Below are 25194 nucleotides of genomic sequence, written 5' to 3'. Positions count from 1 at the left end.
GGAGCTTTTCCGTCTACCCCAAGTGTCGCGGCTAACAAAGAGCCTCGTCCCAAGGAGCTTTTCCGTCTACCCCAAGTGTCGCGGCTAACAAAGAGCCTCGTCCCAAGGAGCTTTTCCGTCTACCCCAAGTGTCGTGGCTAACAAAGAGCCTCCTCCCAAGGAGCTTTTCCGTCTACCCCAAGTGTTGTGGCTAACAAAGAGCCTCGTCCCAAGGAGCTTTTCCGTCTACCCCAAGTGTCGCGGCTAACAAAGAGCCTCGTCCCAAGGAGCTTTTCCGTCTACCCCAAGTGTCGCGGCTAACAAAGAGCCTCGTCCCAAGGAGCTTTTCCGTCTACCCCAAGTGTCGCGGCTAACAAAGAGCCTCGTCCCAAGGAGCTTTTCCGTCTACCCCAAGTGTCGCGGCTAACAAAGAGCCTCGTCCCAAGGAGCTTTTCCGTCTACCCCAGGTGTCGCGGCTAACAAAGAGCCTCGTCCCAAGGAGCTTTTCCGTCTACCCCAAGTGTCGCGGCTAACAAAGAGCCTCGTCCCAAGGAGCTTTTCCGTCTACCCCAAGTGTCGCGGCTAACAAAGAGCCTCGTCCCAAGGAGCTTTTCCGTCTACCCCAAGTGTCGTGGCTAACAAAGAGCCTCCTCCCAAGGAGCTTTTCCGTCTACCCCAAGTGTTGTGGCTAACAAAGAGCCTCGTCCCAAGGAGCTTTTCCGTCTACCCCAAGTGTCGTGGCTAACAAAGAGCCTCGTCCCAAGGAGCTTTTCCGTCTACCCCAAGTGTCGCGGCTAACAAAGAGCCTCGTCCCAAGGAGCTTTTCCGTCTACCCCAAGTGTCGCGGCTAACAAAGAGCCTCGTCCCAAGGAGCTTTTCCGTCTACCCCAAGTGTCGCGGCTAACAAAGAGCCTCGTCCCAAGGAGCTTTTCCGTCTACCCCAAGTGTCGCGGCTAACAAAGAGCCTCGTCCCAAGGAGCTTTTCCGTCTACCCCAAGTGTCGTGGCTAACAAAGAGCCTCCTCCCAAGGAGCTTTTCCGTCTACCCCAAGTGTCGTGGCTAACAAAGAGCCTCGTCCCAAGGAGCTTTTCCGTCTACCCCAAGTGTCGTGGCTAACAAAGAGCCTCGTCCCAAGGAGCTTTTCCGTCTACCCCAAGTGTCGCGGCAAACAAAGAGCTTCGTCCCAAGGAGCTTTTCCGTCTACTCCAAGTGTCAATATTCATGAAGAGCCCCATCCTGAGGAGCTTTTCTGTCTACCCTAAGTGTCAATTTTCACAAAGAGGCTCGTTCCAAGGGGCACTTTTGTCTACCCCAAGTGTGGATGCTTATGAAGAGCCTCCTCCCTAGGGGTATGGTTGACCTTTTACCCCCAAGGGTTGTGTCTGTCCACTTCAACTGTTAATGTTCACAAGGAGACTGGGAATAAGTGGATTTGTCTTTCCACCCCAAGTATTGGTGAGGGGACTTTATAATGTTATTCTCATAGTCAGGGAACAAGGGATGCCAATCTATCCCTATTGCATTAAGTAACATGTCCTCATAATTGTGTACACTTTACATGTTCCCAAATGGTGTTCCTCAATAATTGAAATGAAAACAAGACCATTACTTAACTTGATTTTTTTATGGTTGTGAGACTCATTGTTAGTAGAATTGCTTCTCTAAATTTGCATGTTCCCAAATAATACTCCTCAATAATTTTTATTAAAGCATGACCAAACTTATTGAAATGTAAAACATGAACCTTTTTTTAAGCTAACATGTCATTATATTTAAACATTACATGAATACATGACGCATACCAATGAGGGATCTGTTAGCATGCCTATCCTCCAAGTGTTGTATAAAGGGTAGCATGACCTCATATATTAACTAACAACCTATTTCTTACTTATTTTGCTAGGACTTAAATCATACAATGTGCTGGTGGGTAAGATTATAGACTTTTCGCAGGCGTGCATGCCATAATCAGCAAGGTAATGTGTAATTCAGTACAAGTCACTTTTTTAAGTTTATAGTCTACAAGCTGGCATCATTCTGCTTTCGCTTCAAAATCCCAAAAAACCTGGAGCCAGGATGTGCAGAAAATGGTGTATGCACCACAGTTCACATGGAGCTGGAACTACTTAAGATGGCCACCAGTGCCTTGAGGAATGTAAATCATGCCCCTTGTTTAGGCTATTCTCTAATTAAACTAATTTTACTATTTAGAGACTGTACAAGGTACATGAACCTTACATTCCCTACCTGCGATTGCAGTGATGAAGTTATCTCCTCTTCTTCCTGTGATAAATTTCAAGAGAAAAAAAGTGTACTTTTTAGTTGAAGAATGAGTAAGGAGGTAGCTGCTGTCTTGACAAGAAAGTATTGGCAAGCTGATGTGAAAGTAAATGTTCATTTGCTCCTAATTTAAGGAAGTACTTACTCCTTCTACATCCAGGATCTCATGACCCTGTAATTGCTCACTGTGGCGCACCACTTGCTGCCTTCCCCGTATTATGAAGTGTAGTCGCAGGCCATCAAGAGATCCTGCCCAGTCATAGACTTCCTGCATAATTACAAAGACAAAATATTTGTATCATGTACATGCTGAGTAACAGCTGGAATTGAGGTGGCATTGTTATGGTGGTGGCATAATGCACTCAGGAATCATGACCTAGCCATAAGATAGTAAACAAGGAAAATCCATGAGTGTGTTAGTGAAAGTCATGATCATCTGCTTTTGCCCCTTAGTGAGACTGTACTTAGGGGATTACCAGTGCTTAATTTAGTCAAGTGAATTAATAAACTAGCAAATGGTTATTATTTTAACCTGAATCAGTAGTAATTTCTCTAAAACTGTGACATTCTGGGTACATAAATATGAGTACTCCAATGTACCTGGAATAAAGTATTTGGCCTAAACCGCCTGCCAATTTTCTTATTACCACTGAGGCGAAGGATAATTTTTGTGTAGTCCTGGCCTGGTGGAGGAGATGCAACCCTTTTTTTCCTCTTCTGTCTGACCTAACCAAAAAAAAAATTCAAATATTTCTGAATGAAAACTGGTAAAGGGATTTTTCTGATAACACCCCTCCCCTCCATCTGAAAATTCCAACTGGGAGTAGTTCTCACTGAAATCACCCTTGCTGTTGATTAAACCTGGTTTTCATCTGAATGAACCTTGTGTGAATGTTTTCATATTTTAATTATTGTAATTCAGCTGAATTTGACTCACAAAAAACATGTAATTTGGCTAGTTGAATCTAAGTTGTGATTTGCAGCTCCTCTAAGTTATTGTACTCTCCTTTGGAAATTCAATTGAAATAAGTTCCTTTCCTGTTAGGTATGTAAAGGCATGACAAAATGAATAAATGAATGTATTCACATAATTTTCCATGAAAATGATGCCTTAAGGTTATACCTCAGCAGCATCTCCTTCATCTTTACTTTTCTTATCTTTCTTTTTCCTATCTGTCCTCTGTTCGCGTTGGTGGGCAAGTTGTTCCCTGTGTAAACAGCGTAACATGGTTGATGTGAAGTGTTAAACAGAGGTGTGGTGCATTGCTCTGTAAGATTTCAATAATAGTTCTTAAAAAACAAAATTACCTTTGCAACACAAGTGATTGGATCATCATGGTGACCCTCTCGCATACGCTTCCAAGGCCAGGGTTGTTTGCATCCGATGCTAAAAATGATTCAAGAGAGTTTTTTATTATAGGCCAATTTTAATCTGGATTTTCACCATGTGCAAAGCCTCCTATGAAAATAAGTTTGAGAGTCTGAGACTTGGACCAGCTGTTCGGAATAGAAGACAGGATGAAATTTGCTTGATAATGAAAAAAACCACAGCATTTGTAGGCATTTACACATCGCATTCATTTTTATAGCAGGTTTGGCTCATCATCACCAGCATTAGATTCCATCCACCAAAACCACCTCGGTCGAGAGGGACTGAGATGGAATATTTAATGACTTGCAAAACATAGCCGAAGATTCTCGGAAATCCGCAAGTGATGTAGCTGAACATTCGAAGCTGTTAATCCCATGATTCTTGAGGAACAAACAGAAACAGCATAGCGAGAATTTTAAGTCGAGAACCATTGCTTGATGGTAGACATGCAGATAATTTAGGATATGTAAATTCTGTTGATTAGGCGCATAAACTTATTGCGGAATTTGAAACAGGATTGATGACGAAGTTTTCTTTCTCTAAAGCTGTCAAAGGTTTCAGGAACACCGGTGTGTATATATATATATATATATATATTGATACAGCTCTTTGGCATTACAAAGCTCTGCTATCACTATTGTGCATTCTCACTAGTTTACCTAGTTCAAGTCCTCTGGCATGGCTTGGATGATACCACAATTGAGGAATCATTCGGGTTAACTTAATGCTTACACCTCCTTCCTCGGACAGAAGTCACAAAATACTCGGGGAAGATGCATGAGATATTTAAGGAGCAAAAATTCGTTTTTCACTGGTGTGCCTTTCCTAATTTTGGGAAGGAAAGTGTTCAATTGCCAGCACGGCAAAGATAGAACAGCTGGAGAGAAAAGGAAACGAAAATATGCAGAAGTACTGTATATAATAATTTCTTTTTATCCTCAACCTTTGTGTTACTGTCAACTATGGCTTGCTAATTCGAAAGGTCAAATGCATGAATGGGTTATATGACATTGATCTCAGAATACTTTTATGACAATCGTGATAACAGTTCAATCTTGGCTAAATTGAAGATGGTTAGAAGTTAACAATTATAAGAACTTTTCACTAACATATGCTGCTGACAAAGGAGAAAATATATGCAATTCTGCATTTTTTGCTTTCTATCAAGCAATCATATATTGGCTCCTTATCACACTATGACACTTCCGTTTTGTCACTTTCCAAAAAATAACTTGAGAAATACACTGTCACTCATCTTACACTGTTATATTTACCTATTACAGAAGGCTGGAAACAAAGATTTTGTTTTCAAGAAAATAAGATTTCTTGTCCAAGACACAAGGAAGTTTGACTGCAAAACACAGATAAAAATGCGAGAAATTTAATTTTTTTCAGAGAACAAGGTAGTTCTACTCATGTATAAACAGAACAAATCTGGTTTAATAAATCAGATATGCGGCATGACTCCTTTTCTTCCATCCCCACTCAAAACAAGCAAACACACCTATAGAGGTTCCAGTCTGGTCTGCAAATGAAAAGGAGGAAGGTGATCACTGCAAAATTAAGCATTAGGGTTCTTATTTATAACATATTGATTATTGTATACTGATATCAAGAAATTAAGGTTGCAAGTAGCAGCCAGCTGAGTTATAGCTTGAGTTTTATCAAGTCCATTACTTTAAATTTAAGTCCAAATTTAGAGTAACCTTGTCTTGAGAGAGGGAAATTGAGGAGCTGTAATATACTTAACATCAATTAGGGACCACAAAGAAAAATTTATTTATAGAGGCTTTTGAAGGAGAGGGGTAAGACTTGTGACAAGCTGGCAGACATATACTAGATAAACTTTACTGCTAAATGGGTTACAATATAAAGTGCTCAGTATTTGGATCAGCTATGGCTCAACTTAAACTTTGCTTTAGCTTCAAGTTTAATCCTTTGTGGTTTCCTTTATCTGTGTTTGTTTTTCAAGTTATGTACACAGAAGAACACAAAAATGACAAGGAATGCTTTTGAATATCAAGAGGCTGGAATAAGCAAGAAACCAAAACTGAATTTTAAACAGTACAAAGGTAATTTGATCTTCCAATGTTATTTAATTTTAACCATTAATAGAATTTGCTATTTAAATTTATCCCCTCCATTTTTCTGGATATTGTGAGCAAAAACAAACAATTATCACAAAATGCATGGTATACAATGGTTTGATTCACCAATGTGGCAAAGGCCTTTCACTGTCTATCCATAAAAAGGGAAATAATTTGTAAAATGTAAGACATTCTGCATCTTGAGTGTATACTTATTCATCCATGTGAAATTAAAGGTTACTTGAAATAAATGTGAAAGATTTATAGGATTTTCAGACCCCTGATAACAATTTTTGATGTGCTGATTTGTTGTACTTAAATGTTATGATTTTGGAAGAAATTTCTGGACCTGGGATTTTGTTGCAAATGTCTGTTTAAGTCAGTTAAAAACTCTCCTGTTTCAAGATTGCATGATTGCCACACCAGAACCTTTTGCATTCTATATTGTGCACCATGTTATGATTATGGTTTCAGTAATAAAAGGTGCTGACTCAAGAACTTTGCAAAATATCTCTACATACAAAGAAATAGATTGTGGTTATGTACTCCAAATAGCAGGTCACATCAGTCTTTTGTAAGGAAGTAGCAGAAGTTGCTATGGTGGTTTTGGTGGATGGAGAGAAACATCCACCAAAACCACTTTATCCTATGTGTTATGAGTTATGATAATCATTAAGAACGTTTGGTCGGTAAGCAATTGCGCACCATAAAAAATAATTAGCCAGAGCACTAACTGCTAATTATTGGTAGAAATCTTTTGTCTCCCTGAACATCTAACAGTGGCTATAGATGAAATTAAAAAAATATATTGTTGATGGTTTTGGTCAAAGTTTTGGTGGATGTTCCCTAATGACATCCACCAAAACTACGTAACATCTGGGCACCTTTTAAATACGTGAAATATCTGCATAAAATTGCGTAAAATGTTTTATAATACTACAATCGAACAATAAATTAATACTTACCATTTCTTGAGTAAAAAGTTTTGACGCAATTTCCCAAACAAATAATACACTTAGGTCATCGGGACAAGTCGGCATGTTGTCGTAGCCTCGTAATTTTCATTTAGTATAACAAGTCATGAGTTGTCTATCATTCCATCTCAGTCCCTCTCGACCAAGGTGGTTTTGGTGGATGGAATCTAATGCTGACCTTGTCATAAAGGCCATTGAAAAAAGTGACTCCATGAAAAATCTGATCTGAAATCATCTCTTTAACAGGTTATTACGTTGTATGCATGCTACAAAGACTGGATTTTGATGAGGAGAGGGCACTAACAAGATGATCTGGTCTTCGTTGACTCTTTCATGTACATATAGCCCAAGGACTGTTTCATGAAAACAACATTTGATCTTTAAATTAGAGTTATATTGCCAGTTATTAGTGTAGTATAGTCTTACAAGCATACAATCATTCTGTTGTGAGTGAATTGCATTTCAAACAGTTTCACATGTAAGGGTTGTTTTGTGTAGTTGGTCAGATGAGCAAAGGCAAGAAGCAGTTTACTTAATCAGCTTTAAGCAATACTGCACATTATTAATAAACTTAACAATGACATAAATTAACAAGCTGTAGGTTTTGACCATAAAGAAAAGTAACTATTTGATCCTACCTTTCCTTCCTTCTTCTGATGAGGTTTCAGCTCCCCAATAGAGCCATTCAGCCTCATTGATGGAACCTACTGCCATCATCCTTTGAAGAGCCCTTGCCAAAGTAATAATAACAAATGGAGGATTTCATTTTGTGCATTAATGACCAATGTAGACAAGCCAAGTAAATTTCTGTCTAACCACTTGGCATCTACAGCCCTACCTGCCTCATCTGCATTATAAACGCAGTGCACGGTCGCTGCGGTACTTCGTTCTCTTCATCTACAAAATATGCCACGGGTTCTTCGCGTTCTGGTCGGCCAGCATCAGCGTAACTCACATTTTTACCGGTAGAAACATCAACATCAACAAACGATTCAAGGGTCGAAAGCGCCAACGGCGCGGAATTTTTTTCACAACTTTGATCTTCACAAACTACATCTTGCACACCACTCGAGTGGGCGCTGGCCTCGGCCATCCTTTTAAAAACAATAACGAAGGGCGCCCGAAGGCTCCCGAGCTTTTCCGAAAACAAATTTGGCCAATCACCGTTCACTGATCTTAGCCAAAAGGCCAAGAAGCGACGATAAGAACAGATTTTTTTTTTTTTAAATATATAACTTTATTCGCTTTTCCATTAACATTACTTCACAATCTTCATGTTACTATATATCTCTTACCTCTAAATGTTCACTAAGTTACTACAGTATAGACTTTGTCGCTTCCTTGCCGTTACTTACTATGACTTAATTTAAACTTTGTCACTTCCGGGTAGAAGGAAATCTGGGTCACATCCGGTTTTGTTTCTGTTGATGTTGATGTTTCTAAGGTTTATTTATCACATTTGTCGTTTCGAAGGGTTCACTTTTTTTTTTTTTTTTTAACCTTTGTTCTTCCAAATTTTGTTTCAAAAAAGGATTTCAAGTTTCTTTCCAGAGAGTTTACTAATATTGGGATGTATCGAAGTCTCGTTGAACATTTTATCGGGGAGTCTCATATGATCAGCTCGCAAGCGGAGGGATATTTCATTTCGGACATATCTGACAATGGCCCGCTCATCGTCGGTGCCATTGTGAAAAGTTGTTTTGTTACGAAAAAACCATATACTATACAATATCGTCTTAACTATGAAGCGAGCTAATCTATCGGATTTAGCATTAATGGAGGTCCACAAATAAAAGAAAACAGTCTTGACATTAGCGGAAAAAGGTGAACTCATGAGAGCTGAAAGGGTGGGGCTGAAAGCAGACCACACCCCTTTCGCTCTCTTACAACTAAGGAAACAGTGGTCAATCGTCTCTTTTCGATCACAATAAGCGCATTTGTCTGAATCTATATACCCCCACGAACGTAGGGAAGCTCGTACTTTTATACCTTTGAGGGTAATCAACCATGCAATATCGTTCTTGTAATTCTCTGTGAAAGTTTCTCTAACAAGAGACCAGTGTTCATCACTATCTAGGGTGGGGCCGATGTAGGCCCGCCAAAAGGGGGACAAAAGAGGCGAGGCCACTGTTTGACTCAAAAACTTCAAATAAATAGCTTTAGAGGCAAACTTAAAATTTTTGTCTCTTACTCAACTGTCTAAATCGTTTAATGCGCTCAAAACTAATTGATAAAATATCGTCGGTTGTTTTGCTGTGGGGCTAGAGTTATCTCGTAAGTGAGACCATTTACTCCTCAGTTTAGCTAAACGGGTTCCCAAAAAAATTTTCAGCATATAGAAAGCCTTAGCATTAGGCTCTTCAATCACAGATAAAGCAAAGGAGAGCTGGAGGGCTCTCGATTTGGTTTCGAAATCTACAATGCCCAATCCACCCTCTTTCACGGGGGCAGACAGGGTTTGTCGGCTAACTGTTTCAATTTTTGTGCCTCAAATATAGTGATAAACCAATTTCTTATATCGCAAAATCACCCACTGGGGGACAGGCAATATTTTAGCTAAAAACCAAAATTTGCTAGCCCCCAGGGTATTGACGATCAAGGCCTTTCCTACAATAGATAAATTCCTAGATTTCCATAGGTTCAAATTTTTTTCCAATTTGGATAGTTTAGGCTGCTAATTTTCCTGTTCTACTGTACTCAAACTGTTGCTAAAATAAACTCCTAGAATCTTCATTTTATTTACCCATGTGAGGCCCAAGGGCGTGTCAGTGCGGGTCCTCCACGCCCCCAGCCACATTGCTTCAGTCTTGTTAACATTCAATTTTGCTCCTGTGCCAAGTTCATATTTTCTGAGTAGCTGAAACAGTTTTTGTAGGGAGGAAACATCTTTCACGAAACAAGTGGAGTCATCAGCGTATTGTCCTACATTAAAATGTGTTCCTTTAGCTCCGGGGAGCAGGAAACTTTTAATTAAATTGTTCTCACGAATATTACAGGCTAACACTTCAGCGCACAAAACATACAATAGAGGTGACAAGGGATCACCTTGCCTGACTCCGCGCTCGAGGGGAATTTCATCAGTCAAAAAACCGTTGACTAAAACTTTCATTTTTGCGTTGCAGTACAAAGTGGAAATCCACCGCTGAAATACGGGACCAAAACCAAAACGTTTTAAAGTGTTTAGAAGGAAATTTCGGTCTACACGGTCAAAAGCTTTCTCTTGGTCGAGACTCAACAAAACTCCCGTTTCATCAGTAATGTTTACATAATCCAAAATGTCACGCAGCAGAGACAAATTTTCAAAAATGGTCCTGCCCAGAACCGAACAGGTTTGATCTTCATGAATTATAGAGGGCAAAACAACAGACAAACGGTTGGCCAAAGTTTTAGAACAAATTTTATAATCTATATTCAAAAGGGAAATAGGTCTCCAGTTTTTCAAATCTTTCGGGTCATCCTTTTTGAAAATCACGCGAGTCACGCTTTCCTGCATTGATGGGCTGCAGGAACCGTTTTCAAGACTAAAATTAAATAAATCGACTAAATGGGGTGCAAGCAAATCACAAAACTTTCGATAGACCGCGTATCGCCAAAGTGATTTCTCGAAGAGTCAAAGGTAAATCGCATTTAGATTTCTCATCGTCGGATAGAGAAACAGGAACGTTAGACATAAATTCATTCTGTATCTGTGGATCGATTTGTTCTGCAGAATACAATTTGCTATAAAAATTCCAATGAGCGTGTTCGATTTCTTGCTGTGTTGACTTCTGTACCGTTTAAATCATAAAGGGACCTAATTGAATTTTTCGCAGCGCGTGTTGACTCGAGTGAAAAGAAAAAGCGAGTTGGTTTTTCGCCTTTTTCGAAGAATTTCGCCCGACTCCGGATTTTCGCTCCTTCGTTCTGAGTACGATTAATACTTTTAATCTGACTTTCCAGTTCATCGATGAGTTTTGTCGCTGAAGTGTTGCCATTCACTAAAGATCTTTTCGCCTTAATCAGACGATTTGTAGCTGTCACTTTCTCGGAATTTAATTTACGTTGTTTGTCTCTACCGTATTTTTTCGCAGTATATTTAACGAAATCTTTTAAGAAATCCCACCACTCGTGAATGGAAGGAAAAGTTTCTCGAAGCTGAGCATGTTTGGAGATAATTCCTGAAATCATGATAGAAAAATTTTCATCGTCAAGCAGATCCAAATTTAGTCGCCAAATGCCTTGGCCGTGAGAGAAAACATTTTGTAATTCGAGCTCTAAGTCAACAGAATCATGATCTGAGAAAATACATGGGCGAATGTCACAATTTTACGTTCGAAAATAATTCCTGTGAAATGAAAAATTTATTTAATCTACTTCCGATGGTTTTTGCAGCATTAAACCAAGTACATTGAATTTGCCTGTCATGTGTCTTTCGCCAAACATCGAGCAAACGATGGGTTTTTTGCAGATCTTGCAGATCGGAGGAAATTGTTAAATTCCCTCCAAATTTGTCACGTTCACTTTCAAAACAATTAAAATCGCCTGCAATAATTTTAACTGAACCGGGAAACATATATTCATGCAGAGTCTCGTAGAAGCTTTTCCTTTCTCTCAGGTTCGTTGGAGCATACACATTAATAAAATTATATTGCAAAGATCCTAGGCACGCTAGGAGGCTAATAATTCTACCAGAAGAATCCTTTTTCCATTGTTTAATTTCAAAATCAGTTTTTTCAGCAACTAAAACAGCCACTCCGCCTTGTTTACCTAACAGTGTCGCGAGAAGCAAGTGTTTCTTGCAGAAAAATAAAATCTGAGCGGGTTCCATCACAATAATCAAAAACATCTTTCTGTTTGGCGCCGTCGCCAAAACCACGAACATTCAAAGTAGTCAATTTAGCGCGGAATGTCCATGTTCAAAAAGGGAATATACTGGTAGAAATCACAAATAATAATAAAGCGGTTAAATACATTTACTTACGGTCCTTATGTCTCTTTTTATTCGAACGGGAACGCTTCGGTAAAGGTTCTCCAGAGTTCGTATTATCCAAATTATTTTTAACGCCATTGCCAATAACAAGAACAGGTTTCGTGGGAATACGTCCAGGGATTATTGTCTCGGTGGGTTTTGCGGGTTGTTTTCATTGAGCTGGAGTTAGTGAATACGGTGTTTCTTCAGTTGAAGTCGACAGGAACAGTTCGGCAGAATCAGTAGGTTCGTTTGAAACGGTATCGTCACTTTCAGGGGCGTCCTTGAATTCGTCTTGTGTGTCGGAGTTGTTGTTGTCCTCTGCGTCAGGTTGTCCTGTAAGTAGTCCATCGCATTCTTCAGTCATAGGTAGTTCTTCAGGATCGTCAGTAGCGGTTTTTTCGGGAGTTTCTTCAGTCACAGATTCACTTTCAGGGTCGCTCGTTTCTCTGGTATCTCTGGCCCATGAAAATTGACATGCTCTCGCTTTGTGATCGGTGGATTTGCAAAGGTTGCACATCGGGGGTTCGGGGCAGTCAGAGGCAAGATGTCCAAGTTGTTCGCAGTTGTAACACACAATATTATGACAGGCATTGGCGTAGTGGCCGGTCTGATTACAGTGGCGACAGGTACGGGGTTGCCCTTCGTAACGCAGGTTCAGTTGTATTTTTCCAAAGCGCAGAAAATTCGGGATGGGATTCTTGATGCGCACACGATAATGCCTGACTCCGTCTTGGATATGTTCGAAGCCAGGTTCACGAAAATAGCCACGGCGGTGATGAAGAACGTCACAGTATTTGGTCAAACGATTGATTATGGTAGAATCGGGTAGCTCGTACGGGCTATCGAAAATTTGCAGATATGTAAGTGGGCGGTCAACATCTTGAAAGCCAAAGGATTGTCCTCGAATTTGGATCTCATTTTTCTTTTTTTCTTTCATTTTTCATTTCTTTCTTCTTCTTACAGGAAATTTGCTTCGGGTCTACATCAGAAAGTTTCAGTGCTTCAAAAACATCAGTCGCAGATAGACGAGTTCGCGGGTTGACAAACGCAGTGCACGGTCGCTGCGGTACTTCGTTCTCTTCATCTACAAAATATGCCACTGGTTCTTCACGTTCTGGTCGGCCAGCATCAGCGTAACTCACATTTTTACTGGTAGAAACATCAACATCAACAAACGATTCAAGGGACGAGAGCGCCGACGGCGCGGAATTTTTTTCAAAACTTTGATCTTCACAAACTACATCTCGCACACCACTCGAGTGGGTGCTGGCCTCGGCCATCCTTTTAAAAGCAATAACGAAGGGCGCCCGAAGGCTCCCGAGTTTTTCTGAAAACAAATTTGGCCAATGATAAGAACAGATTTAAGTTTTGAAATGGATTTATTTGCAATAAATCTATATACAGAATAAAAGTGCTGAACGCACGTGGGCTTGGCCCTTACTAATTAATTGTAAATCGAAAAAAGTTCCATAGTCCAAGGAAACTAATTAATCCTTAATAAAGTCCAAAAAAAGTTCCATGCAAAGTCCGTATTAACACTAAATATTACTTATTATCAATATTCCTTACTAATATACCATAACCTAATGTACCTAAATAAATCAAAACTAATTATTGATATTCCTTAAACTAATATACCGTAGCCTAATGTACTTAAATAAATCTTAAACTATTAATTAACTAAATAGTTGCTAATATTACAATAACTAGGTCAATTAACTACTATTTACAGAAATATTTACATCAATAATTTATAAGAATCGCCATCTACACGGCAAAAACCCGAAGCTTCCCAAGCATCCCTAAAATCGGAGAACGGAAGCCGAAAAAAATCACAAGCTACTCTGTTTCTGACATCACCGAGGATATAACGAATCATACCCTCGGGAGTGTCATTTCCGTTATGTAAGGTAGCTTTATTGCGAAACTTCCAAACCCCGTACAGGATCGTTTTAATTAAGAAGCTGGCTAACTGAGCCTTTTTAGGGCTAACGGGAGCCCAACGAAAAAAGAAAACACGAGTACACAATGGCAAGAAAGGAAAGCCGAGAAGGGAAGAGAGGACAGGGGAGAAAAACGACCACACACGTTTCACACGAACACAGTTAAGGAAACAATGATCAATTGTCTCCTTACGGGAGCAAGATGCGCATTTGTCAGACTCGATATACCCCCAATTTTTTAGGGAGTCACGCACCTTTACGGCGCGGAGGACAATTAACCAATGTATATCGTTTTTATAGTTTTCGGAAAAACCATCTCTAACAGAAGCCCAGAAACGGTCGAGATCAAAATCTATCGGAAGAAAGGCAGACCAAAAACGATGGAGAATCGGGGAAGCAGAATTCTCTCTCAAGAGAGCTAAATAGCACTTCCTGGAAGAGAAAACAAAATCTCACCACTCTTGGCGGGAAACGATCCCGCGAAGAGAGGCGAGAATCGAAAAGCATTTCTCAAAAATGGTCGTTCTTGCTCTGAGCCTTTCAGAGCAAGAACAACCCCTTGATTTTTCGGCCATTTTTGAAAATGTTCAGAAGTAGTTGAATTTTGGCATGTGGACTTAGTTTTACTCGATATACACTGTTTTGGTTTTTTTTTCGCTGGTTTGCGCTTCGTTTTCGAGAAATAACGTATGCAAAAAACCTTGAATTTCGTAGCGGCTTTCATTGAATGAAGCCGAAACAAAAGAAGCCTTTTGTTTCATCAAAACAATACAGCCCCCGAGAACTTGCATATTCATAACCAGCTTAAAGAAAGAGCATGTTTTTTGTTTAAAACACCGTTTAGCAAACGTAAAATATCCTTGAACAAACTCGCGCTACGACAGAATTGAAGACAAAACCAAAGATACGTTGACATAGCCAAAAGTTTATACGAAAACGCCCCTGTCGTGAAGGAATGCTGCCGGTTTATTTAACGATAAAATTTAGGTTATGTAATCGAATGTTCTCGTAGCACAGTCGGTTAGGCATTGGACTCACAGTCGAACGGTTGGTACAGTTCTCTTTTTAACAAGTGTCTTTTTTTTCGCTCACCCTTTTTTTTCCTTCTCTTTTTCAACTCGGGAAGAGGTAAGCCATTTTTGAGAGTTTGATACGTTGACATAGCCAAAAGTTTATACGAAAACGCTCTTGTCGAACGCTAACGTGAAGGACTGCCGCAGTTTTATTTAACGATAAAAGTTAAGTCTTGTTATTGAATGTTCATGTAGCAAAGTCGATTAGGCACTGGACTCGCAGTCAGGCGTTCGGCAAGGTTTTTTTTAAGAAATGTCTTTTTTTTCCTTCTCTTTTTCAACTTGGGAAAAGGCAAAGCCATTTTGAGAGTTAGATACGTTGACATCGCCAAAAGTTTATACGAAAACGCTCCTGTCGAACGCTAACGTGAAGGACTGCCGCAGTTTTATTTAAACAAAGAAAGGGCGCGCGCTAAACAAACATAACTGTTTTGAACTGACTCCCTTTTTGACGATAATGATCTAATCCAGTATAATTCGTAGGAGCGCGAGTAACTCTCGAAAAAATAAAACTTGTCCAGGCGGCACTAATAGTGTTGAGCAGCGTTTTATCAAGTTTCATTATTCTCGCACAACAAGCGTCCACGCACTTATGGAAAAAAAACTAACAAGGAAAGGGCACCGCGCACAACAAACAAAACTGTGTTGAACTGACTCCCTTTTTGACGATAATGATTTAATCCAGTATAATTTGTAGGAGCGCAAGTAACGCTGGGAAAAAAAAAACTTGTCCAGGCGGCACTAATAGTGTTGAGCGGTGTTTTATCAAGTTTCATTATCCTCACACAACAAGCGTCCACGCACTTAACTAAAAAAAAACTAACAAAGAAAGGGTGCGCGTTAAACAAACATAACTGTGTTGAGCTGACTCCCTTTTTGACGATAATGATTTAATCCAGTATAATTTGTAGGAGCGCGAGTAACGCTCGAAAAAATAAAACTTGTCCAAGCGGCACTAATAGTGTTGAGCGGCGTTTTATCAAGTTTCATTATCCTCGCACAACAAGCGTCCGCGCACTTAATGGAAAAAAAAAACTAACAAAGAAAGGGCGCGCGCTAAACAAACATAACTGTTTTGAACTGACTCCCTTTTTGACGATAATGATTTAATTAAGCAAAATATCAAATTTACCCAATATCTGATAAAGTACAACACGCTTTTATAAGCAAATAATAATATGGAAGTTGAAGTCTAACGAAAAATTAAAAAAAGCTTTGCGCTACGCAGAAAAGTTAAACTTAATCAAATTTGTGCAGGAATAAAATTTATTTATCGCTAGTACACTTTCGTGTGTAACATCGGCCTATTAATTTAATTAGTGTGCAAAAACAAACATACAACGTTTTTGTCACGTATTAACTCGCGCTGGATGATTTTTATTCGCCAGTTTAAGAGTGCTCTGCTAACCGTTTTCGTGTTATTCAAGCGTCCTCAAGCGCTTGGTTTGGAGAAAGCACCATTCTGATTCATACTGCGAAACAGTGACTTGTTGACATGCGAGCTATTTTTAACAAAGAGTATTATGTCACTCACGCAATTCTCCTCTGCTATTTCTCAGATTACAAGCGTGACTGCTGCATGAGTACCTTTTTTAGCGTTTATGCATATAATTTTTCAAATTCACCTCTCTTAGCGTGAAAAGAATTTTAAAAGTTTTTGTAAGTTTTCTTACACTATTAAATAAAATATTTATATGCAAGTAAAATAAGATGTTCATTAATCCTTTGGTTTCGGTTCGGCGGCCTCCATGGTTAAGTCAAACTGGCGCTGGGGCTCAGGGAAGAAGGCAGCTATTTGTTGCAGGTCTTCCAGTTTGGCTGGGACCACCTTCAAACGAGCAGGATAGAGGCGGCCGGGTGTTTGGTTGGCATCTGTTTGGTGTCTGCGGCGCCGGATGTTTACCTTTTTCCAGGGTTCATCTGTGAAAAACCCATACCTTACCCAAACTTCGTCTGGATGGTGGACCATTTGGGTTTGCCCAGTGATAGGATCTTTCTCCTCTCCCCAACCAAAGTTTAACCAATGCGCGTCGAGGATTCGGACATTCTTCCCATCCCGGTCCTTCGCTATCGGTTGGTACCTAGCAAGAATATTAATAATGGTTAAGTGATATGAAATATAAAAACATCCATATGAGTCCTATTCTACAAGGTTTCCAAAGTTCATTGCGGCTTCATGGTTTTAAAAAGAAGCGTTGCGTGCCTTATTTTTATTTAGCTGACTTTAAATCCAGGAAATAGATGATATATTCAAAAAATTTTAGTGGAAATATCCGGAGAATTAAGTAATTATTTTCTTTTAGCACACCACGAATATTGCACCCTTGAACTTTCACCCCCCCTCCCCCCTTCTCTTTCTAATGCTTAGGTGCAAAAACGAGCTATTACCAGGATTTTTTACAGTAGGCCACTCTAAACGCTCTATAACTTGTACATACATATTGACGCAATAAAACGGGGGTGCATATCTGGTGACCTCATACCAGAAACGCACGTCGATTACTATCTGATTAATTGTCTATGTACCTGGATTCCAAGAAGGACCTCCAGTCTTTGAAGTCAGGCTGCCTCATTTTGCGTACCACGAACGGTTTCACTGTACTCACCTCTCTGACGACTTTCCACCAGTCCTCAGGTAAGTACACCACTGCGCTTTTCTTTCTCTTCTCGATCCGACTAAAGTCTCTGTCATTTTGAAGGAACGTGTGGCCCCTCACGAGATACTTGTGGTTAAGTACCTCGTAAACGCCCGTGCGGTGTAGCTTGGCGTAGAGGGCAACTATCGTCTTGTTTCTGTTCTGACCCGAACAGCCATCAGAGCAGCTTACGAGCGACCTATAAAGACAGAATAAAATAATATGGTGTTATATTGAGACCTGTATCTAGCAATGACTAGGGACTAGGTGAATTTGTTCGCGAAATTGAATTTGAAAATCAAACATGCAGGGTTCGAGGTTTACGCTAAGATGCAACTGACCGTTGTTCTGAAGTACAAAAAACTAAAACTTACCTTGCTCCAGTGTTAAACTCAGTGAGGAAATTATACAGGCAGTTTGCCACCTCCACTGACCCACGTTTGGCTGTCGTCTCGTCCCATATAAACATTTAGCCCTGGTTGGACACGCAATCGTGGATACCAAAGTTGTAGGTCCACAGCTGCCTCTTATAAAACATATCGTTATGCTGTAAGTTTGGGGTCTCCAGATTTTGTTGAAAATCATACGTTATCATGTCTACGGCATCTTTACTGCGGTGTTTTACTCCTAGAGCCAAGTGGACGGGGCTTTCCAACCCAGCTCCTCACCCCGCGTGCCTTGTCGTCTCCACGCATTGCAAATGCAGATTCGGCAAGTTTGTGATGTTCCTCGAGTTCTTTTTCAAGTTTTTCTTTTTCTGCGCCCTCGGATGGTCGCACTTTAAGGACCAGTTTATCGCAGGTGGCGCAAGTGTCGGTGTGAGGTAGTGCGAAGCCCAGGTTGAATTCTCCGTTGAAGATGTCCCTGTATGTGTGTAGTAGGATGTGGACTTTCAGTCTCGGTGGAATTGGTGTTATGTTTTCCTACTGACATCTAAGGAAATAAAATGATTCTCTATTATCACAGCGTTGAAAGTAATGCGTTTAGGGCGTTTAGTAGAGATGTACAAACTACCGGGAACTGATGTCTTTAATACCTGTCGACATTGTCCTTTATTATACAAAGTTTACGCTTAAGTTTTCAAATTTGCTATTGGCAGTCCTTGTGAACTTTTTGTATTTTCCAATTTCCTTTTTTTTCTCCTCGGTGTATTTCCTCGTTTTTCTGGCGTTTTGTTACGTTGAAAGGGTATTATTTATTTTTTATTACCTAATACCTTAAAACTGGTTCGGCGGCCTCCATGGTTAAGTAAAACTGGCGCTGGGGCTCAGGGACGAAGGTAGCTATTGTTGCAGGTCTTCCAGTTTGGCTGGGACCACCTTCAAACGAGCAGGATAGAGGCGGCCGGGTGTTTGGTTGGCATCTGTTTGGTGTCTGCGGCGCTGGATGTTTACCTTTTTCCAGGGTTCATCTGTGGAAAACCCATACCTTACCCAAACTTCGTCTGGATGGTGGACCATTTGGGTTTGCCCAGTGATAGGATCTTTCTCCTCTCCCCAACCAAAGTTAAACCAATGCATGTCGAGGATTCGGACGCGCTTCCCATCCCGGTCCTTCGCTATCGGTTGGTACCTAGCAAGAATATTTATAATGGTTAAGTGATATGAAATATAAAAACATCCATATGAGTCCTATTCTACAAGGTTTCCAAAGTTCATTGCGGCTTCATGGTTTTAAAAACAAGCATTGCGTGCCTTATTTTTATTTAGCTTACTTTAAATCCAGGAAATAGATGATATATTCAAAAAATTTTAGTGGAAATATCCGGAGAATTAAGTAATGATTTTCTTTTACTACACCACGAATATTGCACCCTTGAACTTTCACCCCCCTCCCCCCTTCTCTTTATAAGGCTTATGTGCAAAAACAAGCTATTACCGGGATTTTTTACAGTAGGCCACTCTAAAACGCTCTATAACTTGTACATACATATTGACGCAATAAAACGGGGGTGCATATCTGGTGACTTCATACCAGAAACGCACGTCGATTACTATCGGATTAATTGTCTATGTACCTGGATTCCAAGAAAGACTTCCGGTCTTTGAAGTCAGGCTGCCTCATTTCGCGTACCACGAACGGTTTCACTGTACTCGCCTCTCGGACGACTTTACACCAGTCCTCTGGTAAGTACACCCCTGCACTTTTCTTTTTCTTCTCGATCCGACTAAAGTCTCCGTCATTTTGAAGGAAGGTGTGGCCCCTCACGAGGTACATGTGGTTAAGTACCTCGTAAATGCCCGTGCGGTATAGCTAGGTGTAGAAGGCTACTATCGTCTTTTTCTGTTCTGACCCGAACAGCATTAGAGTAGCTTACGAGCGACCTATAAAGACAGAATAAAATAATATGGTGTTATATTGAGACCTGTATCTAGCAATGACTAGGGACTAGGTGAATTTGTTCGCGAAATTGAATTTGAAAATCAAACATGCAGGGTTCGAGGTTTACGCTAAGATACAACCGACCGTTGTTCCAAAGTACAAAAAACTAAAACTTACCTCGCTCCAGTGTTAAACTCAGTGAGGAAATTATACAGGCAGTTTGCCACCTCCACTGACCCAAGTTTGGCTGTCGTCTCGTCCCACATAAACATATAGCCCCTGTTGGACACGCAATCGTGGATACCAAAGTTGTAGGTCCACAGCTGCCTCTTATAAAACATATCGTTATGCTGTAAGTTTGGGGTCTCCAGATTTTGTTGAAAATCATACATTATCATGTCTACTGCATCTTTGCTGTGATGTGCTACTCCTGAAGAGCCAACTGGACGGGGCTTTCCAACCCAGCTCCTCACCGCGCGTGCCTTGTCGTCTCTACGCATTGTAAATGCAGATTCGGCAAGTTTGTGGTGTTCCTCCAGTTCTTTCTCAAGTTTTTCTTTTTCTGCACCCTCGGATGATCGCACTTTAAGGGCCAGTTTATCACAGGTGGCGCAAGTGTCGGTGCGAGGTAGTGCGAAGCCCAGGTTGAATTCTCCATTGAAGATGTCCCTGTATGTGTGTAGTAGGATGTGGGCTTTCAGTTTCGGTGGAATTTGTGTTTTGTTTTCCTGCTGACATCTAAGGAAATAAAATGATTCTCTATTATCACAGCGTTGAAAGTAATGCGTTTAGGGCGTTTAGTAGAGATGTACAAACTACCGCGAACTGATGTCTTCAATACCTGTCGACATTGTCCTTTATTATAAAAAGTTTACGCTAAGTTTTCAAATTTGCCATTGGCAGTCCTTGTGAACTTATTTTATTTTACAATTTCCTTTTTTTTTCCTCGGTGTATTTCCTCGTTTTTCTGGCGTTTTTTTACGTTGAAAGGGTATTATTTATTTTTTATTACCTAAGACCTTTAAACTCATTTAACTGTTGGTTTGTTTTGAGCTATTACAGTTACCTTATAATTTCGCGTTCCCTTTCGAGAACAGCTGGCTCGTTCATTTCTAAGTAATGGTAGTACATTCTCTGTACTGACCATCCTGGTTCCAGATACTCCCTGTCAGGGTTGTCTTTGCGGGAATAATGAGATGTTTGCCGAGGGAAGGAACTGATGTGGGCTCTGACCTATACAAAAGAACATATGTTAGAGTCAATCCTGCAACATACATACAAACCCCAGCCCCTTCCCTGTTTTCTTGACTTTACAAAATAAATTTAAAAAAAAAATAAAAAAAAAACATCCAAATCAAGAAAAAATTATCATAGCTCTCTTTGTAATTTTGTGGTTGCGGTTGCCATGGCAACATTGACAGGCATGGGCAAACTTTGAAATATCAAAAATCGGCAGCATAGAATTAATTCGCGTTTCAAAATTTCCAAAAATATGTGTTGCATCCACCCCAGCCCCACTAAAAATTTTTATCAATTGATAGTGAATAACTTAATTGTTTTAGTATAAATCTACTAGTTAGTGCAAAACTGAGCACAATGAAATTACTCAAATCCCCTTCAGAGACACTGAAGGAGAACTCGCGTACTATCTGCACTGTTTTAAAAGTACCGTGTTTTATTAGAAATCCGCGAATCTTCTTCCGCGCGCGCTCATTCAAAAACGAGGATCTTCAATAACTTTTTTTAACTTTTCAAGATGAAAGACTTTCAAGCCGAAATGTTTCAAATTAAACAAAACCAGACGAAAAACTCACTGAATTTAACAAGCGAAACAAAACCAGGCAAAACTGACTAAAATGACCATTTGCTTTACAAAATATTTCTCGGACGGGCACTATCCATCCAGGCGTTTTCCACGGATGCACAGTATGGGCTGATAGTGCCGCCCGCGGGCGGGCACTATCGCGTCACGTGAGCAATTTAAACTAATCAAAATCGGAAAAAATTTAGTGGTGAACTATAATCACTCATAGTGAACTCGAACTCGAAGTCTCATTGTCAAAAAGATAATAACATGTTACCTTGTCTTTATATTCCTCAAGGACCTTATTCGGTCGATTTCCATGGTGCCCGCGCAGATCTATGGGAGAGGCTCTTGATCTTATTGTTCTTACACGCCGGTTGGTGATACCGTAAATGGACATAAATGCCTCTTTGCAGACCTAAGTAACAAATACAGAATAAATGAATTGATACATAGGCGACTTGTCTGAATTTCGCAGCACATGCATTTGTCAAATCCCACAAAAAAACTCATATATGTTCATAAGCCTTCAACCTATATTGGCTTAAACTCTTTTCGCAAATGTCTAGGTTTTTAAATTAATGAGCTTCCAGTGTGACTAATGCAATTTTTCGTTTATACAATACAAACCCCAAACATCTACAGTGGTGATAAAATCTAACTGCAATAAACTTCAACGTTAACAAAACTTTCAGCGTACCTTTGTCCGACACGTATCCGATGTTTGGACATAATAGTCGTAGGATCGAAAGGCCCGCGCTATCTCTCCAGGTTCTTCTGCGACAATCAGTCCGCGGAGGTACAGGTTTTGAAGGTTGCGGTCGGCCATGGTGTTGAACTGATCTAAGACCCAACGCCTCTCTCTTCCGTCCACAAGGGAGAAGCACTCGCTCGCGCATTTGCATGAAGGACCAGTACTTCTGCCTGGTTTTGGCCTGCCCTTTGTGTCAACAGTGGGGAGTCCCTTCGCAAAAGCAATCTTGTGAACGTTTCGTTTCTATCTACAGAAAGTAATAAGGTGAATAAAAAAAGGATAAGACGATAAAATTCAAGCTCGGAAATGAAATATGAAAAGATAACATTTTTAACTCGGGACTAACGCGAAAAAGTTCTCGAATAATGAAAATAAATAATTGAATGTATTTTTTCTTCTCCCACGCTCTGGCTATGTCAATAATTTTACAATATGTGCTTTTCTTACAACCTAAAAGCGTCCTGGACAAGGAAATACAGTGGAATCCCGATTTCTCAAAACATAACTCTCGATAACTCGAACAAAAAAGTCGTTTCCCTTCTACGCTATACCCTCGATTTCTCGAACCAATTTTCGTTTCCCCCGGAGGTTTGAGAAATCGAGATTCCACTGTAATTATTTCAAAAAGAGCTCACTATTCAAAAATATCCTTTTCCCCCTTTTCCTCCCAGTACACATACAAAGCTTATGCGACGACGATTGCAAGGGGGGGACAGCATAGATGTTTCTTTTGTCCAACAGTGATTTAACAGTATCAGTCCCGGGTTGTTTGAGGATATTTAAACAAAATGCACTTCTGAACAAACAAAACAAAAAAGTAAATCAGATCGTTTGATGAACAGGGCTGCTGCAAAGTATTTTTCCACAAAACATCGCTCTTCTCAGAGTAGCAAGCTTATCATGGTTACATATTTTGGTTTTCACTGCCATGCAACAAAAAAATATTGTAGGAAAACATCCACTATTCCGAGCCCTAGGTCTGTGTGCTATTCCGCTCTCAAGTTATTCGTAAGAATTAACCACGCAAATTTAAATACGCAGTTAGGGCCTCTGCGTTTTTACATTGTAGAATTTTGATAGCATCACATAAAATGGGGTGCAATTTGCAACCAAACCAAATCTAAGGAAATCATAAAACCATCTAAATCCGTTGAAATTTCAAAGAAAAAGATACTGCAGCAAGTTTGTACCCGGAAAAGATGACACAAGTAGCATGCAAAAGTACAGCGCCTTGACTAGCGAAATTAGAACCATGTTTGAACTCTTCGAAACTCAAACATCAAAATTAAACTTAAAAACCTATTTTAGCTTTTCATTTTGTTCTCGAAACGAAAGGATACACCTCCATAAATTCAGTCTTTGGATTTGAAAATCAAAATGTCAAGATTAAACTAACGGATGCTATCAAACCCTCCTAGATGATACAATGTAGAAATGATAACTTAGAGATGTTTATGGAATTTAAAGCCTCAATATTTGCAAAAATAGACAAAACTTGTTTACGAAAACCGCTTAAAAAGTATATTTTGAACAAAACCTTTCTTCCTATTTGTGTTTAATAAAATAATATAATAACAGTGAAGCGTGAAACGGAATTCCATAAACAAAAAAAGCAGATAGAACCGAGACATAAGCAAACTTCAACAGATGAGAACACATCAAGGAAGACTGCATTCAATTCAAGTTATTATAATAATTATTATGAATAGAAAGAAATCATATCAAGTTTGGCTAGGGAAACACAAAGGTACCGATACGTCTGCACAATACTGAACACAGTGGCTGAAGGTAAAATTTATCTTTCAACCAGAAAGTAAATCTCTGCCGCCTTCAATAATAACAATTATTGAGTATTAAGTAACGTAACGTAAATTGAATAAGCATTAGATCAGACGAGATTTGGATTTGCTTTCTTATAAATTCATCAGTGATTCATTATGAGACTTGAGATTTCCTTAGCCATCAGCTATTGCACAAATTTTACCAAAGAATCCCTCAGAACTTCGAAACTCTTAACTTGTCAATGAGTAACACTTTCCAAAGAATTGAAAAGAGTTCAAAACTGAATTTTGTCGTTTCACTAGATGCTGAAACATGTTCACTCAACTCTATCAAAAATAAGCTGATCAAAATCTTCACTTTCTTAAGCTAAAGAGAAAATAGTTCAAAATAATAATATGAATATACGTTCGAGAAAAGATAGTCAAATAAATAATAAACTTACGTAGAAGGAACGGCCTTTCTCTTCTTGGCAGGAGGAGGCACTGAAGGTGGCACATTCTCTTTCTCGGGTCCGTCTTCTTCAAGGCGCTCATGAAACGACCGGACTCTGCTAGAAGTCCCAAGGAAGATCTCTTCTCGGGTAAAGCCAACGAACTCCTCTTCGTCGTCAGAACGAAATTGATCCATAAAAGAATCATTAAAGTTGGGCGTTGGGCTCTCGACATAGACGTCGTTATTAAAATCATAGGGATCCATAGTTTTGACGAAATTTGAAGTACTTAAATTAACTTTGACGAACTTAGATGAACTTAGATGAACTCTGATGAACGTAGATGAACTTTGCCGTAGCGATCGTGTTTGTTGGAATATCAACTGCTGATGTTGCTTACCATACTACAATTTATAATAAAATGCCACCGTAGAAAACCAATCAGATTTCAGGAAACACAAAAACTTCGCTTTAAATAGGCGGTGCGCGTTTAACATTCATTATTTGTGTGAATTTATGGAAATTAATAGAGCATTGTCACAACGTAGGTGGAGTTTTTAAGCGTGTCTCGCGTGGGGCGGTAAATTCCATAGTTTGTTTGGACAAAGCGGTTAGCATCTCGCTAACTCTATTCATGACATTTTCTTTCTTTTTTTTCTAGCATCTACTTTCGATTTCAAGGTATTTTGAAAGCGATTTATCGTAACATTTTCAGAAACCTTAGATCTTACTTTTTTTGAACAAGTAACTCTGCAAAATCTCCGCCTTTTTGGCACGTATTGTTGTCAGCAATTAGCAACGCATGTT

At 39.7% G+C, this 25194-nt stretch overlaps 2 protein-coding genes, 2 long non-coding RNA genes and 2 pseudogenes across 5 annotated transcripts in view; 2 read left to right on the top strand and 4 right to left on the bottom strand.

The window, feature by feature from the left end:
* Nucleotides 1-25194, top strand: part of LOC149052662 (uncharacterized) — an 89936-nt gene that overhangs the window by 46674 nt on the left and 18068 nt on the right. The gene's annotated exons all lie outside the window — the stretch shown is intronic.
* LOC149052669 (uncharacterized) lies at nt 872-2797 on the top strand. Its single transcript, XR_016186322.1, has 2 exons — nt 872-1955; nt 2420-2797. It is a non-coding gene; the product is annotated as an uncharacterized LOC149052669 (long non-coding RNA).
* Nucleotides 2797-7488, bottom strand: LOC149052667 (uncharacterized). Its single transcript, XM_089204900.1, has 4 exons — nt 7331-7488; nt 3568-3646; nt 3383-3467; nt 2797-2985 (listed from the first exon to the last, which is right to left on the bottom strand). The coding sequence occupies exons 1-4, from the start codon at nt 7407-7409 to the stop codon at nt 2812-2814; spliced, it is 417 nt and encodes a 138-aa protein (XP_089061026.1). The 5' UTR covers nt 7410-7488; the 3' UTR covers nt 2797-2811.
* On the bottom strand, nt 4999-6867 carry LOC149052668 (uncharacterized). Its single transcript, XR_016186318.1, has 2 exons — nt 6684-6867; nt 4999-5156 (listed from the first exon to the last, which is right to left on the bottom strand). It is a non-coding gene; the product is annotated as an uncharacterized LOC149052668 (long non-coding RNA).
* Nucleotides 14405-18341, bottom strand: LOC149052666 (uncharacterized; annotated as a pseudogene). The gene is made up of 4 exons (XR_016185115.1): nt 18310-18341; nt 17670-18228; nt 17186-17494; nt 14405-16740 (listed from the first exon to the last, which is right to left on the bottom strand). The product of XR_016185115.1 is annotated as an uncharacterized LOC149052666 (transcript).
* LOC149052665 (uncharacterized) lies at nt 18400-24653 on the bottom strand (annotated as a pseudogene).

The sequence above is a fragment of the Pocillopora damicornis genome, chromosome 1 (assembly GCF_964200805.1).
Source record: "Pocillopora damicornis chromosome 1, jaPocDami1.2, whole genome shotgun sequence".
NCBI classification, from domain to species: Eukaryota; Metazoa; Cnidaria; class Anthozoa; order Scleractinia; family Pocilloporidae; genus Pocillopora; species Pocillopora damicornis.
The sequence above is the reverse complement of the archived record's forward strand: the minus strand, read 5'-3'. Positions and strand labels throughout refer to the sequence as shown.